Here is a 14,570-nt window from a genome sequence, read left to right as displayed (position 1 = left end):
AGACCTTGATCTGATGAATCTCATGATCCAGGGAGCGTAAGGCTTCAATTCAAACGGTGACAGAGCTATATTGGCCAAAGTCCTCATAAAGAAATTGTGGTAGTTGATAGGAATAACATGTATGATGTTGAATAGCATATTCTTCATGATGCCAACAACCTCTTCTTCATCAGAGTTGTGGCCCTTGATAGGACTGAGGGTTTTGGTCAATATCATGTACACTGTCCTTGGCACATAGAGCAATTCCTTAACGAGGAATTTGGTCCTTGGAGCTTGGCCTGGCTTCAAAGGCTTCATCAGCACTTGCATCAAATGGTCTGAATGTTCAGGTTCAGCATAGATGAGCCTTGCACCTTCAATGGGAGGACTGACTGGGATGGCATGAAACAATTCAGAGGCCGGTGCTTTGTAGTGAGTATTTTTTGTCATCCAGTCCAATACCCATGAATTCACATCTTCAATGTTGCTAGTGATGTGCAACGTGGCATAGAACTAAAGAATGAGTTCTTCATTCCAGTCGCAGATGTCGGTGCAGAAGTTGAGCAGCCCGGCGTCATGAAGAACACTGAGGACTGGGGTGAAGCACGGTAGAGACTCCATGTCCACATGAGGAATTTGCTCATGGTCAAAGATCTTGTCCTTATCGAATAGCAGCGAGGAATAGAAGTTCATCTGGCTAGCAGTCCAGAAGCGCTTGCGACCAAGTCGAGCAGCATCATAAGGATTGTAGTCAGTGAAGAAAATATGCTCATTGAAGAAGTCTTCGGCCTTGAACTTTTGCTTCTTGGAATGAGGATTCTGTGGCTTGGGCTGAAGATTTGCAGTTGATGTCTTCACAGCCTCTTGAGGTATAGCCACTGGAGCCACAGGGTAAGGAATTTCAGGAGTAAAGTCATCAGCAGCAGCCTTGGCCTCCATTTCTTCAGCAACATGTACATCAGCACTAGTGGCTGGAACTTCTTTAGGAATAGTGGGAAGAGAAGCTTGACGTTCTTCAGAGCCCGTGTGAATTTCTTCATTTTAGACAGGGGACTGCGGAATTTGTTGCAGAGGTGTGGTCAGTGGTGAATTGGGATGATGACTTCCCCAGTAGTCATCATTCAGAATTGGAGATGTAGACCCAATATCCACATCTTCATCTTCATCATCTATTTCTTTAATGCCTGCCTCTTCAGCTGTGAACTGAGGCATGGGCGATGATACCAGTGGAGTTGAAGTGATATTGTCCACTTCAATTTCTTCATCCAACAGCTCTGACGTAGCAGCAGAAGGATCTTCTTCATCAGATTCACTTGGAATCACATATTCCTCACCAAAGGGTACAATCTCCTTTGATAGCATGCTTGATATTGGAACAACATCTATTGGATTTGCATAGGAGCTTGTCAAAGTCTTCACTTTCTTTGGAGCTGGAGACTCTGAAGAAGCTGTTGCTTTCCTTTTCTTCATAGCTGCTCGCTCCGCGGCCTTGGTTTTCTTCACTTCTGATGCAGAAGAAAGGGTAGGACTTGTCGTTTGTGCAGGAGGAGCAGAGGAAATTGGAGCAGTTTCTTCAGGCGCAATTGATGTAGTTGCCCTGGCATGTTTAGTTTCTTTAGGCGCAGTAGCAGATGCTTCAACTGGCCTGGCTTGTTCTTCACGCGCAACACTAGAGGTTGCCCTGGCAGTTTCTTCAGCGGCTGGAATATCTTCATCATCCTTGGTGCTTTCAGAATCATCAACAGCCTGATTTTCATCAACTGTGCTTGCATGTTCTTCAGTTAGCTGTGCAGATGCTTCAGCCTGAGGAATTTCATGTTGCGTTGAGGCTGCAACATTTGAGGTGAATCCCTTCGCCATTCTGACGAATCTGACCTTGGCTCCTAGCCAATCTGCACGGTGTGCGTCAAATTCATCACTGAGTGCTTTGATCTCAGCTTGTATGGCCACAAGTTCATCCGCTGTCATTTTGACAACATTCTTCTTCAGAAAAATCTCCTTCTTGTACTAAGCTTTCTTCAGTTGCCTGGCCTTTTCAAACTTCTATTTTTCTTCGCCTATGAAGGCATTCAACATATGACTTTGTCCACGTGTTAGATTGAAATCAGGCATAGGAGTGTTGGGGTCCTTGTGTCAGAGATCAATGAAGTCCAGGATCAACTTGGGATCCAGCAGAAGTGGCACATTACTGCCTTTGACTCTAGCGGCCCTTTGCTGTCTACCTTTGATGATTTCTGCTAATTCCTCATCATCAGCTTCGTCTTCACTAGACGGCACATGGAAGGCAATCTGCTTCTTGTGAGGACTTGGCCTTGTGTCTCGCCCAACAGTGGCCTTTTTCTTCAGCAAAGTTGGGCCCTTTGAGGACTGAGGAGGAGCTGAAGAACTTCAGATGCTCCTGAAGCAATAGAGATACCAGTGGTCCTTTGGAAAGAGGTGAGATGCGCAGGTGCCAAGGACTTTGCAGCAGCAGCAGCTGAAGGTCTTGCAACAGTGGGGATTGGAGCTGCTTGAGGAATATGCAGTGAGGGCTTTGATGAGCTTGGCCATGAGGGCATTGCTGAGGAACTGGGCTTGTGAGCAGGCTTCTTGGGCATAGCCTTCTTGGGCTTGCTAGTCTAGGCCTCAGCAGCGGCAGTAGCAGAATCTTCATTGAATTTCCTCACTGCTTCTTTGGCCATATTGGCCAACTTGGCTTGCCGCTTGGCCCATTCATCTGAAAAGTCCTCACCATGCTTGATGCTAGTGGGATCAGCAACTTGGCCAGGTGCCAGTGGAGGTCTTGGGCAAGGAGGGTGTAAGGCGAATTTCTTCATGTACTTTGGAGTTACATATCTGTACTCCCTCCATTCCCGTGCCCATCTCCTTTCGATCCTTTGAATGCACACCTTGCGCTGATTTTTGTTCTCCTTGTCATGTTTGGCTTCATCAGGAGTGCAATATTCTGCATAGATATCATCAGGTATCTCAAAAGCAGTATTCACTTCTGGTCTCTTGCCTCCCTTCTGTGGTCTCTTGCCATCAGCCATTTTCTTCAGCTAACGATTTTGAACAATAGAATTCTCTGACGAGGTATGCAATTTGTCTTCAAGGAACGCTGCAGATGATTTAAGTTGATGAGAACCTAGAGATTCAGCAGCGGACATGTGTACCTATGAACAGAGTATAGGTACGAAGAATTTGGAGAGGTCATATGCGTTCTCAGAAGTTTTTCAAAAGAAATAAGTTTGAGGAATTTGACCAGGAGTGTCTTGAGGAATTTCACGAAGCGGTCTTTGACTTAGGTTCCAGAGTTGTATAGATGAAAATCCACACAACTGAGGAATCTTGAAGAAAAATGTTGCTCAGAGAAACAAATCAAGAACAGATGCATGTGTGGTGTTTACGAGTGTGGAAGTTGAAGAATAAACACCTTTTGAAGATTTTGTGGAAATCATCAGAATCAACAAGGGTGGTAAAAATAGATTTTATTTACCCTTGACGAAGAACACGACAAACTGGGAGTAGAAGTTGAGAAGTTCGTTCGTTCAGATCTTCCACGCCCTAACTTGGCGGCGGAAGACAACTACAACAGCGGCGGAGTGAAGATTTCCGCGGCCGGCGCGAGTACAATGGCGACGAGGTCGAGGCAGTGAAGCTCTTCCTCACCGGCGACGATGGAAGTAGCGGCTGCGCTAGGTCAGAGAGCTCGAGCGAGGGGAGTGAGGTCGAGCGGAGTAAATGCGGTCTAAGGAAGGTGAGGGGTATTTATAGCCGAGGTGAAAAAACCGCTCGTCCGAGGAAAATGGACGAACGTGCCCCTGACCCTTCTCATCCTAGCGACATGTGTCACCCACGTACTATGAAGTGGGGATTGTGTGAGACCGTGGGTGAATAGAATAATCATATCGTGGGATGTGGAACGGTTTGAGCGGCAAAAGCTGAAAATTCAGATAAGAATATTTTAAAGTTTCGTTCGCAAATTCTTCAGCTGATAAGGACACAGTGAAGATTTTGAACGGGTTTCAAATAGAACGCACATGAAGAATTTGTGAATAGGCTGGGTTGAGTTTAGCATAGAGGGGGAAGGGTCCGATCACATTCACTTAGCAGAAAAGTCAACTTGAAGAATTAGCAATAAGTGAATGTTGTAGAGGACTGAAAAACTCAAATATATATATAGTCCATGAAGAACACAGTTGGAAAGAGTGAAGACTTGCAAAGTGAAGATTTTCAACTTTTGTTGGTGGCGTGACCCGCCGTATAAGAATGATGATTTCAGACGCCGCGTACAATTGTCGTAGGGCTCTGAGAATCAAATTCTTTGTTAATTTCTTCACACTTAGAGGGTTAGTCTTCATTGATTGAAGAAAAACGTTACTTCGTGTGTTGCACATCTAAGTCATCAATTTTGCATAAGTGTTAGGATGTGTGTCCTTTTCAAAGAACATTCGAAGATTCTAAGATATTTAGCTCACACCGCAACTTGCTAAGTCTCTTCTCATCCAAGGGCTTTGTGCAGATATCGGCTAGCTGTTCTTCAGTCTTCACGTGCTCGATTGAGATGTCACCCTTCAACACATGATCACGAAGAAGATGATGACGAATCTAGATGTGCTTTGTCTTCGAGTGCTGAACTGGGTTATCAGCAATCTTGATGGCACTCTCATTGTCACAATAGGGAGGCACTTTCTTCACATTGATATCGTAGTCCTTGAGGGTTTGCTTCATCCATAGCAATTGAGCACAGCACGAACCAGCAGCAATGTACTCAGCTTCAGCAGTAGAGAGTGATACGCAGTTCTGCTTCTTCGAGGACCAACATACTAAGGATCGTCCGAGGAAATGGCATGTGCCTGATGTTGACTTGCGGTCCACATGATCACCAGCATAATCAGAGTCAGAATATCCAATGAGATCAAAAGCCGAGCCCTTGGGATACCATAATCCGAGTGTTGGAGTGTGAGCTAGATATCGAAGAATATGCTTCACAGGCTTATGGTGTGATTCCTTCGGTGTAGCTTGAAAACGGGCACACATGCAAACACTAAGCATAATATCTGGCGTAGATGCACATAGATACAATAAAGAGCCAATCATGGAGCGGTATACCTTTTGATCGAAGTCAATACCATTTTCATCAGTGCATAGATGGCCATTTGTGGGCATAGGGATTTTGACGCCTTTGCAATCTTGCATGCTGAATTTCCTCAACACAACCTTGAGGTATTTCTCTTGAGATATGAAGATGCCGTTGTGCTGTTGACGAATTTGAAGACCTAAGAAGAATTTCAGTTCTCCCATCATAGACATTTGATATTCTCACTCATCATATAGGCAAATTCGTCACGGTAACGTTGGTTAGTACAGCCAAAGATAATATCATCAACATATATTTGGCACACGAATAATTCATCATCATAGGTTTTGGTGAAAAGAGTTGGGTCAAGTGAACCGGGTTTGAAGCCTTTATTCATGAGGAATTCCTTCAAAGTATCATACCACGCCCGAGGGGCCTGCTTGAGGCCATAGAGGGTCTTATTGAGTCTGAAGACTTTGTCAGGATGCTTTGGATCTTCAAAACCTGGGGGTTGAGCAACATATACTTCTTCCTCAAGCTTACCATTGAGGAATGCACATTTCACATCCATTTGATATAAGATGATATTATGATGGTTAGTATAAGCAAGCAATATGTGAATAGCCTCAAGTCTAGCAATAGGTGCAAAAGTTTCATTGAAATCAATTCCTTCAACCTGTGTGTAGCCTTGAGCTACAAGCCGTGCCTTATTCCTCACCAAAAGGCCATTTTCATCATGCTTGTTGCGGTAGATCCATTTGGTGCTGATGATATTGTGCTTGCGAGGGTTTGGTCGCTTGACAAGTTCCCAGACATTGTTGAGCTCGAACTGATGTTGCCAAGTCTGTCTCTTTCTGTTGCTCAACTATATATGTTGCATATCATCGACTCATGTGACGATGCAGGTGCATAGATCATCGATGGCGAAGAAGTGCTACGCCAGGAGTATACGACGAGTGGCCGGAGTGTCAGGCCCAGGTGTACCGGTTTCCGGTTTCCGAGCGACAGCCAGTAGTTAGTTTAAGTTCACGCTAATGCAAGAGAGGGATACAAACTCATGTACTGCATAGTTCCCCTCTCACTCATAGTGATAGCTCTTCTCGCGTATATCATTGTTTAGATGGATGACGATGTAGTTGCAAGTAATCGAGACTTGTATCGCTATTTTCGAGATGATGACGAGAGACCACTATGTGTCGGATGATGATGACATGATTTGATGAGACTATTTGTATGTATATGCTATGATTACATTTGTATGTGTATGATATGCTAAAGATTATTGTATAAAACATGTTCAAATACAAAACAAATATGCAGAAAAAAAACAGAAACTAATAAAACTAGCAGTAGCGAGGGGAATAAAGTTAGCAGTAGCGGTCCCTTACCAGTAGCGCTTCCTGCTAAAAAGCGCTGCAGATATTAGCAGCAGCTTTTTGCACTAAAGCTCGCTACTGCTAGCCATGTATAGCAGTAGCGTTGGATGACACGCGCTACTGCTGCATGTTAGCTGTAGCGCCTTATCAGTAGCGCGGCATCCCGCGCTACTGATAGGCAAAATACCCACGCTACTGCTAAGGTTTTCCTTAGTAGTGTGTACATATTGATAAGGTACATTGCGTTTGAAGGACACATAATCAAGGCAGTGCTTGTACGTTCTGCGCACGACGCCATCGAAAGTTGCCATCATCAACCATCAGGAGGAGCCGAGAGGAAGGTGTTTTGGATAGCAAGTAGATGGGGAATCATAATGGGGAAAAGGTGGTGGGTTCTAGGGGTTTTCTCACAGTGTGAGGTCAAGCCAAGCTTATCACGGCTCGCGCTGGTGAGTGGCTGGGAGCGAACAATTTAGTTCCGTTCAACTTGAGATCGAGCGTCAGATGGATATCCGCCTCCATAATATGTGGGCGACATGCTTCTCTTACATCGGTTTAGTGCCCAATTGTTCGTTCACTTCTCGGGGAAAGAAGTCCGCAATAAAGTGTGACCCACATATGTCTCTGTTATTACCAAAAATAGGACAACAAAAGATGCAAGCAGGACAACGTAATGTCTTCAGGTTTTTGTCATTGGTTGTAGGAAAAACCCTATTTTTTGCAGGAAAACATTGACATGGGAGTAAATGGACTTGCCTCAAATTGCTAGTGATCAGTGCCCCTTAGTCGTGAACAGAAGATATATTGAGATACACATGGATACCAAGAATTGGGAAAATCAGTAAGCACCAACATGCACATGGGACTTCAAATAGCCTGATCAGTGTAAATCTGCATACATAATACACACCTCTATCCCCCAGATAAGTAATAGACAGAGTAAGCTAACCAAGACTCTTAGAGAGATATCATGCTAGTTCTATGCTTGCAAAGTTGCAAAAGGAACATAGCAAGATTAACCAGAAGTGAAAGATATCTCAAAAAGTAAGCACACCTATTTTCTTACCATGCCGCAATTTTGATTCAACCACACTGAACACTGAGGTTTGGCAAGCAGTTCATTTAAGAATAACTGTGCTATCTCCAGCATCGAGCCTTACAGCCAATCCTCCTTGTGCACTTTCCAGGGTCGCCTCCCCCACAATCAAGAAAAAACAGCATGAAATACTTGAGCAAATACACATACAGGGTTCATTCTGAGCTTAAAACACAAGAACTTGGAACTATAAAAGATAATGCAACAGGGCTGCTGCGATCAATCAACTGTCAGCATGACAGTTGTGTACACATTTGCAAGTAGCTAATGTCAGGTTTGATACAATTTAAACATAGAGCAAATTCGACTGTTACATCTCTACCTCTGTATGCATAATTAGCACAAATCTTCCATGGTGAATAAAGAATCATCTCCACTATTCAAGAATACTAGAAGGTCACGCGCTTTCTCCCATGGCGTCCTGAGATTAAGAGCAGGCCCATGTGTTTTATGCACCGTTGTCTTCAACCGACTCCAACCGGCGCCCTCTTTCAGCAATCCACTCAATAGAGTGATCAACAGCTCAACACCAACAATCCTAGAAAGCAAACACAATTTTTCGTCTCAGCCACACAATAATAATACATTGCATCATAAACCATACGAAGAAGAGTCGAAAAATGGCACCTGTTTCTAGAAGACAGTATGTCCAGGTTAGCAAGAGTTATGCACACTTTGGACCCATAGCTACCTGGCAGAGCGAGCATCGCTGCAAAATAGACCACAAAAAGGAAAATGAACAGATATATTAATGTGCCTACTCTAACCCAGAACAATCTAGTGTAGAAATACATACCGTCTTCCATTTTGAGAGTACATCCCATGACCAGAGCAATTACCGGCAAAATGTTTTATCCCATGAAATATTGCTACAGAAGCAGTCACATAACTAAACACTAATGAAGCGTGATGGACAAAGTAACACCACGAATCTCAAAAAAATAACTTCTCGTCCACCATAAGCAAATAGAACTCTGAAAATGTATGACGACAGTATGTGATATTCCCGGATACCCGTGGTGATCAGGTGATTTAGCATAACAAGCACACATAATCAGAAGTTAGTATATTAGTCTTGAACAAAAAATGTAACCTTGAGATTTTTATCAGGCTTCCCAATCAGTGCTTGCATAAGGGTGAGGTTCGAGAAGAAGTGTCAACCTGACATAAGCAGTTTAATTCAATTAATAGCTCAAAAGAACAATACCAAGGTTGTGCTTTTTTCAGATATTCAAATATAAGAGTAAAGATAACTACATTAATAGCAATTGGAAGATATAGCTCTCGCGTAAATGGTGCCTTGATTAATGTTAAATTGTTAAACTGTGTAAACTGCGCACGAGATTTGGCTAATTTGAAAAGATAAAACATTTTCCCATGTATAACTGTAAACTAACACTAACATCCTAGACTGAGCTTGGCAAGAACAGTTACTTCCATGGCTTGAGAATGCCACTGACATCTTTGAGTACCTTAATCCTTCTTTCGTTCGACTAACTGAATATGCTCATGAACCCCTGTAATAAAGCATAAAGGTTAGCAAATATCACCCATAGATAATAAGCAACAAGATACACCAAATAAGTGGTATGAACCAGCAGTCAGCATTTCTCTGAACTTTGATACTAGATCCACACTCCTTACAAATGCACAACATCGATATGATCGCCTAATTTTTATTTTTCTGCGAATTCCTATGAAAATGGGAATCGCAGTGCGCTACGTGATTAGCACAGGCTAACAGGGCAACAACACAGGGCCGCACAGAACAAAAAGGGCCAGTCTTAAGTCCTACGGAAAGAGCAAGTACATGATTAAAGCTAAATAAAGCCCAAGCATTTCTTAACGGAACCCCTCTTCCAAGTACACAAACAATAGATAATATATAGACTCAATCTGTACATGATATCACAATCATACACCGATCATCAACAGAAAATTGATCATGCATCACGAAGAATGCATACACCAACAAGGATCCACTATAGAACTAATCGAACGCTGATGAAAAAATGGAAAAAAAAAATAGACAATGATGTAAAAAAGGAGAAAGAGATAGGGAGGAGGTTGTCTCACCTTGCTGCTGGAGAGGAGGTTGGAGTAGATGTCGTCGTAGCAGTTGCGGAGATCTTCCGCCACGCGGTGGGGGTACTGTGCGTGCTGTCAGGCTGTCCCGTTCGCGTTCAGCCCATGTTTGGTTGCAACTATTGCTGCTGAGGTTAGCGGTGGGATCTGCCTCTGTCAAGCGTCGATGATGAATATTGTGTGAACGCACCATCTATAATATACTCTACCAAACCATCATCATATTCGCCTTGAGTTGCTGCAACTAATCTAACCTATTACATTATAGCTATGGACTTGAAGCTCCAAAAACTGTAACCAGACATTCAGAAAGTTGATCAAGAAAATATGTAGTTTACAGCTCCAAAAGTCACCATGCATATAGATCCCATCAATACAAAAAATTAACTTGAAATGGTACGAAAAGTAGTGTTAGAAAACCAAATTCGAGAGCATTTATTACTCCCTGCTTTTTTATTTACTCTGCATATTAGAGTTGACTGAAGTCAAACTTCGTAAAGTTTGACCAAGTTTATAGAAGACAATATAAACATTTACCATAACAAATTTATATGATGTGAAAGTGCATTCAATAATAAATCTAATGGTATTGATTTGTTATTGTAAATGTTCATATTTTTGTTTATAAACTTTGTCAAAGTTTACAAAGCTTGACTTTGACCAGAGCTAATACGTGGACTAAATAAAAACGGAGGGAGTACTTGATATGTCAATAATAAAGCAAGCTAGAATTCTGTTGGTCACAACATGAGTAGAGATTCTGGAATCATAAAGAACTATGCATAATGCTAGGATGTCATTTCCATGTCAACATGAGATGCTAAATAAGCAATGATCTATAGAAGTGCAATTTTTTAACTGCATGGGATAAACCACAAAAACTAATGGAAGAAACGGGTGATGCATTTTCGAGAGGGCTTATGTGAAATCAACACATATGGAAAATGCAGTTAAAAGATTTAGTCATCAACCCTGAAATCACCAAGAGAATACTCATGAATCTTGGAGAGATATCACACTAGTTAGTGCATCACCAGTGCATTCATAAATTTAGTCCGAGAGGCTACAACATTTGCCCTGAACTGAAATCACCAAAAGAGTTCACAGATTATAAACATCTTAATGGGTTTCAGATCACCCAAAACCCAGTCCATATCTTAGAATTCTACAGAAATCCTACAGGTTACTCCTCGAACACATTTTGTTGCTTCACACCGTCTGCCCATTCCTGCCTTTATCTGCCCTCTCTTTCTTCCTAACGACAGAGACCACAGGAAAGAGGCCGGCGACAAGAGAATACTCAACCTCTTGCTTCTACGAGAGGAACTCTAACTTGAGCACTAACAAATATGGGCATGCTTGGTATGTAGACTAACATTGGCACACCGTATCTTAGTCATGCCGCAGTTCCTTAGGCATCTATTTGGTCCATTACAACGCTTTATTACACCATGGTCCACATGTCATATACTCAGTTTCTTGCCAAAGTTTGCAACAATTTTGGTGGCCATTTTGTTTGCCACACTTTTTGTGGCAGACAGAATTTGACTAAGGTTAGTTGTGGCAATGCTAGTCATCAACCAAACATGCCCTATATCCTCAGCATTCTCGCTGGCCTTTCGCTTCCTATCAACTGCTTCTACATCCCCATCTTCCACATCAGCCTTGGAGGTGGTATTCCGACTTGCAGCTCCAACAACCTTCTCGACTCCATCAACAGCACCGAAATTCCCCACATTCGTCTTGAACAACCTCAACCGGGCATCTGAACCTGCATCTCCAGCATCGGCACCTTCGCCATCACAATCACCATCAACACTCGTCCGCTGATGCCCTCCTCCGCCTGGTTTTGCACCAGCAAGAGTCACCCTGGCCTTCTGCCTACCCCTTGTCTTGGCAACAACCGGGGACCATGTTACCCAGGGCCTCCTGAGTCCCACTGTCTCCGCTTCTGCCTGCTCCACCAACACAAATCTCACCTTTTTGGCAGCACTGGAGCTGCCACTGCTCGCATCACTCCCTGGATGCTTCAAACATCCTTTTCTCACTACCACCTCGGCCACTTGCTCCTCTGCACCAGCACAATCCTGTAAAACAAAACAAGGATCAATCCCATCTTGCCGTTACGTTCCCTGTTAAAGCAAAATAGGAATAACAGATATATGCCTCATCATTTCACAGGATCAACTACGGAACTACCTATAATTTTAGTTCTATAGCCACTGCTAGCATTAGAAGGAATTTCACCACCACTGGTAGCTAACTTACCTTAGCTCTGCCATTCCTTGGTAACACCAAATGTTCGTCTTCCTTCACCACATTATCCTCTATGCCGTCATTGGCCGCATTGTGCGCGGACAGCAATTCGCTGGCAGCGGAATGGTTTCGCCTAGATTGCCTCAGTGGACGGGCCTTAAAGGGAGCAACAACTTGTTCTTGATATTCTTCCTCTATAGAAGATGCAAGCTGTTGATGCCTGTTGATGCAAGTAGTTGGTTTACTGGGTCCCCTCCTATTTCCCATTCTCTTGACAAAGTGATTTTCCTCCACCACACCATTGTCACCCTGACCAGCTCTACTCCTTAAACCACCGAGAACAGGAGCATCCATTACAGGCATCTCCCCATCAGAGCGTGCATCTTCTGTGTTCCTTGTCCTCTTGTACTCAACGACAATGGGAGACATCATAGCAGCTGCTATTGAGCTTGATCTTGTGGCCCTACCTGATGTTTCCTCCTTAGCGGCCCTTTGCGCAGCAAGTTCATCTTCTTGCACCTTGCTGCAACTTCTCGTGCTCTCAAGAGCAATTAATCCAGAATTTAATGTTCTACCTAAGTCTTGATCTTCAGCACATTGCTCCTCAACACATGTCTGTTCCTTAACATATGTTGCCTTCATCCGCCCTCTCTTCTCAAGCACATGAGGAGCTGCTGGTAGCCGGCCGCTCGACCTTGTGCATCTACGAGGAACTCCAATTTGTGCATTGAGAACCATATGCACAGAACTATCCATGCACTTTCTCTTCTTGTTCCGCGTCTTGCCAACAGTTTCTTCTACCTCATCTTCTTCCTCAGCCTTGGGAGCATTACTTCCAACTATGTTAGAAGGTGCTAAATCAGTAGGTGCCGGAGCCGCTGCAATTGCTTTAGCCGGAGCAGTAAGCTGCTCAACTCCAGCACCCAAATTCATGGCAATCCTCTTAGACCGCCTAACCGGAGCATGTGCCCCTACCACTGGAGCAGAACCACCACCAAGTTGGACACGGGTCTGACGACGAGGCCTCCCTCCGCCTACGCCTGCACCACGAACAGGAACAGTCTCCCCGCCCTTCCGCCTCCCCCTTGTGTTGGCAGCGGCTGGTGACATGACCCGCACCTGGGGCTCCAACACAAAGCTCACCTTTTTGGACGAATCGGAACCCCCGCCGCTCGCACCACCCAACGACCGCTTCAAGCAGCCCTTTCCCACCACCACACCGACCACCCGCCGCTTCTCCGCGTCGTCGCGACCCTGCAAAAGCGGGGCAAGGATCATCAGTCCCGTCCCCACTGTGAATCCGAGGAAGGCGTATCGCACGCGCGGAGAAGTGGATGAGAAGCGATCATCCAGTGGATGGAGCATTTCCCCGGTCACCTGTGTCGCCACCGAAGCGAGGGTTTGAGCTGGGGTGGATACCCATGCGGAGAGGGTACGGACGACGTCGGTGTTAGGGGCGGCTCCGGCGAGGGCGTGGCTCTTGCGGCGCGCCCGCAGCTTCCGGGGCATCGCTTCTGGCGGAACCCGCGGCGGAGGCGACGCCGGCGACGGCGAGGCGTTGGGGTTTTGGAGGGGAGAAGCGTTTGATTTTGGGCGAGGAGTGGGGGTGTGGGGATTGCTGACTCTGGGTGTGTGTGTGTGTGTGTTTTCTTACCTCTGCGCGTGTAGTGTAGCCCCCATCCATCAGTACGCAAGTGTGGTGTTTTACCATCGCCGCGGACCGCATGTGGTGAACTGAAAGAGATAATTTTTGGGTTTCGACCTGGTTCCTTCTTCCATAAGCCCGGTTGTTTCCATAACTGTAGCCGGATTCCTGGGTTTTGACCTGGTTCCTTCTCCTGTAAGCCCGATTGTTTTCATAACTACAGCCGGACTCCTCAAACGTTTCCCAATATGTTTGGACGGATGATTCAGTCAGTGATCGGTCACAAAATCTCAACCCAATTGCACCCCTCATATCAGCATTGTACGCTCGGGCCGACTAACACCCCTCATATACAGCTCATATATGTGCGGATATAGGGAGGCCCAGACGCGTCCGCCATGTCGGATCCAGCCAACACTGGCCCACCACGACCTAACATATATTCGTCTCCATCCACATTCCGGGCGGTACCCTAGCCACTCCACTCCGCCCCCAAGCTTCGTTTCGGCGATTTCCGGCCTTCTCCCGATCCATCGACTGGGACCTCGTCCCATGCAGAGCCGAGGGGGAGATGGTCGTCCGCATGACTCTCCGCCGCCTCCGGGAGGAGTCCGCCCCACCGCGATCGAACTAGGTCCGGCGGGAATCCATTGCATCCGCGCAAATGGCTCTTGGATCCACCGGGGCTGGTGGCTCGAGGCGCGTGACCGCGACCTCGGCGGATGCGGTGTGGTTGACCACGGCCTCAATGGCTGCGGTGTGGTCCGTCTAGCGCACCAACTCGGGGGTTGCGACACAACCACTTCGGTGGCGCGTCCTGCCTGCGGCGTCGGGCTCTAAGTCAGAGGTAAGCGCATACGGCTCGTCCGCCGGGGATGCAACGCGTGCCCGCCATGCAAGGCAAAGATCGTGGCAACCCTCGAGGCCGACGCCGCAGAGGCGGGTGATGGAGTCAAACCCAGCAGATCTCGTGTAGGGGGTCCCGAACGAGTAGCCTTTGTGTGATGGTAACAAAGACACATGATTTTACCCAGTTTCGGGCTCTCTTGAAGAGATAATACCCTGCGTCCTCCT

General features: G+C 45.5%; 1 protein-coding gene across 1 annotated transcript; it reads right to left on the bottom strand.

The window, feature by feature from the left end:
* Positions 1 to 10,585: 10,585 nt before the first annotated feature.
* LOC109773799 (uncharacterized) lies at positions 10,586 to 13,530 on the bottom strand. Its single transcript, XM_020332516.3, has 3 exons — positions 13,229 to 13,530; positions 11,864 to 13,105; positions 10,586 to 11,682 (listed from the first exon to the last, which is right to left on the bottom strand). The coding sequence occupies exons 1-3, from the start codon at positions 13,358 to 13,360 to the stop codon at positions 11,059 to 11,061; spliced, it is 1,998 nt and encodes a 665-aa protein (XP_020188105.1). The 5' UTR covers positions 13,361 to 13,530; the 3' UTR covers positions 10,586 to 11,058.
* Positions 13,531 to 14,570: the final 1,040 nt, after the last annotated feature.

This window comes from Aegilops tauschii, chromosome 5 (genome assembly GCF_002575655.3).
Source record: "Aegilops tauschii subsp. strangulata cultivar AL8/78 chromosome 5, Aet v6.0, whole genome shotgun sequence".
NCBI lineage: Eukaryota > Viridiplantae > Streptophyta > Magnoliopsida > Poales > Poaceae > Aegilops > Aegilops tauschii.
This window is presented reverse-complemented; position numbering and strand designations above follow the sequence as displayed.

What these genes read in the sequence shown, in the direction of transcription:
- LOC109773799 (XM_020332516.3), bottom strand. Translation starts at nt 13,360, where the DNA reads ATGCCCCGGAAGCTGCGGGCGCGCCGCAAGAGCCACGCCCTCGCCGGA. An exon ending in TCGCTTCGGTGGCGACACAG is followed by an intron (nt 13,106 to 13,228) that starts GTGACCGGGGAA and finishes CCGCTTTTGCAG; the next exon opens with GGTCGCGACGACGCGGAGAA. An exon ending in CAAGGAATGGCAGAGCTAAG is followed by an intron (nt 11,683 to 11,863) that starts GTAAGTTAGCTA and finishes TTTGTTTTACAG; the next exon opens with GATTGTGCTGGTGCAGAGGA.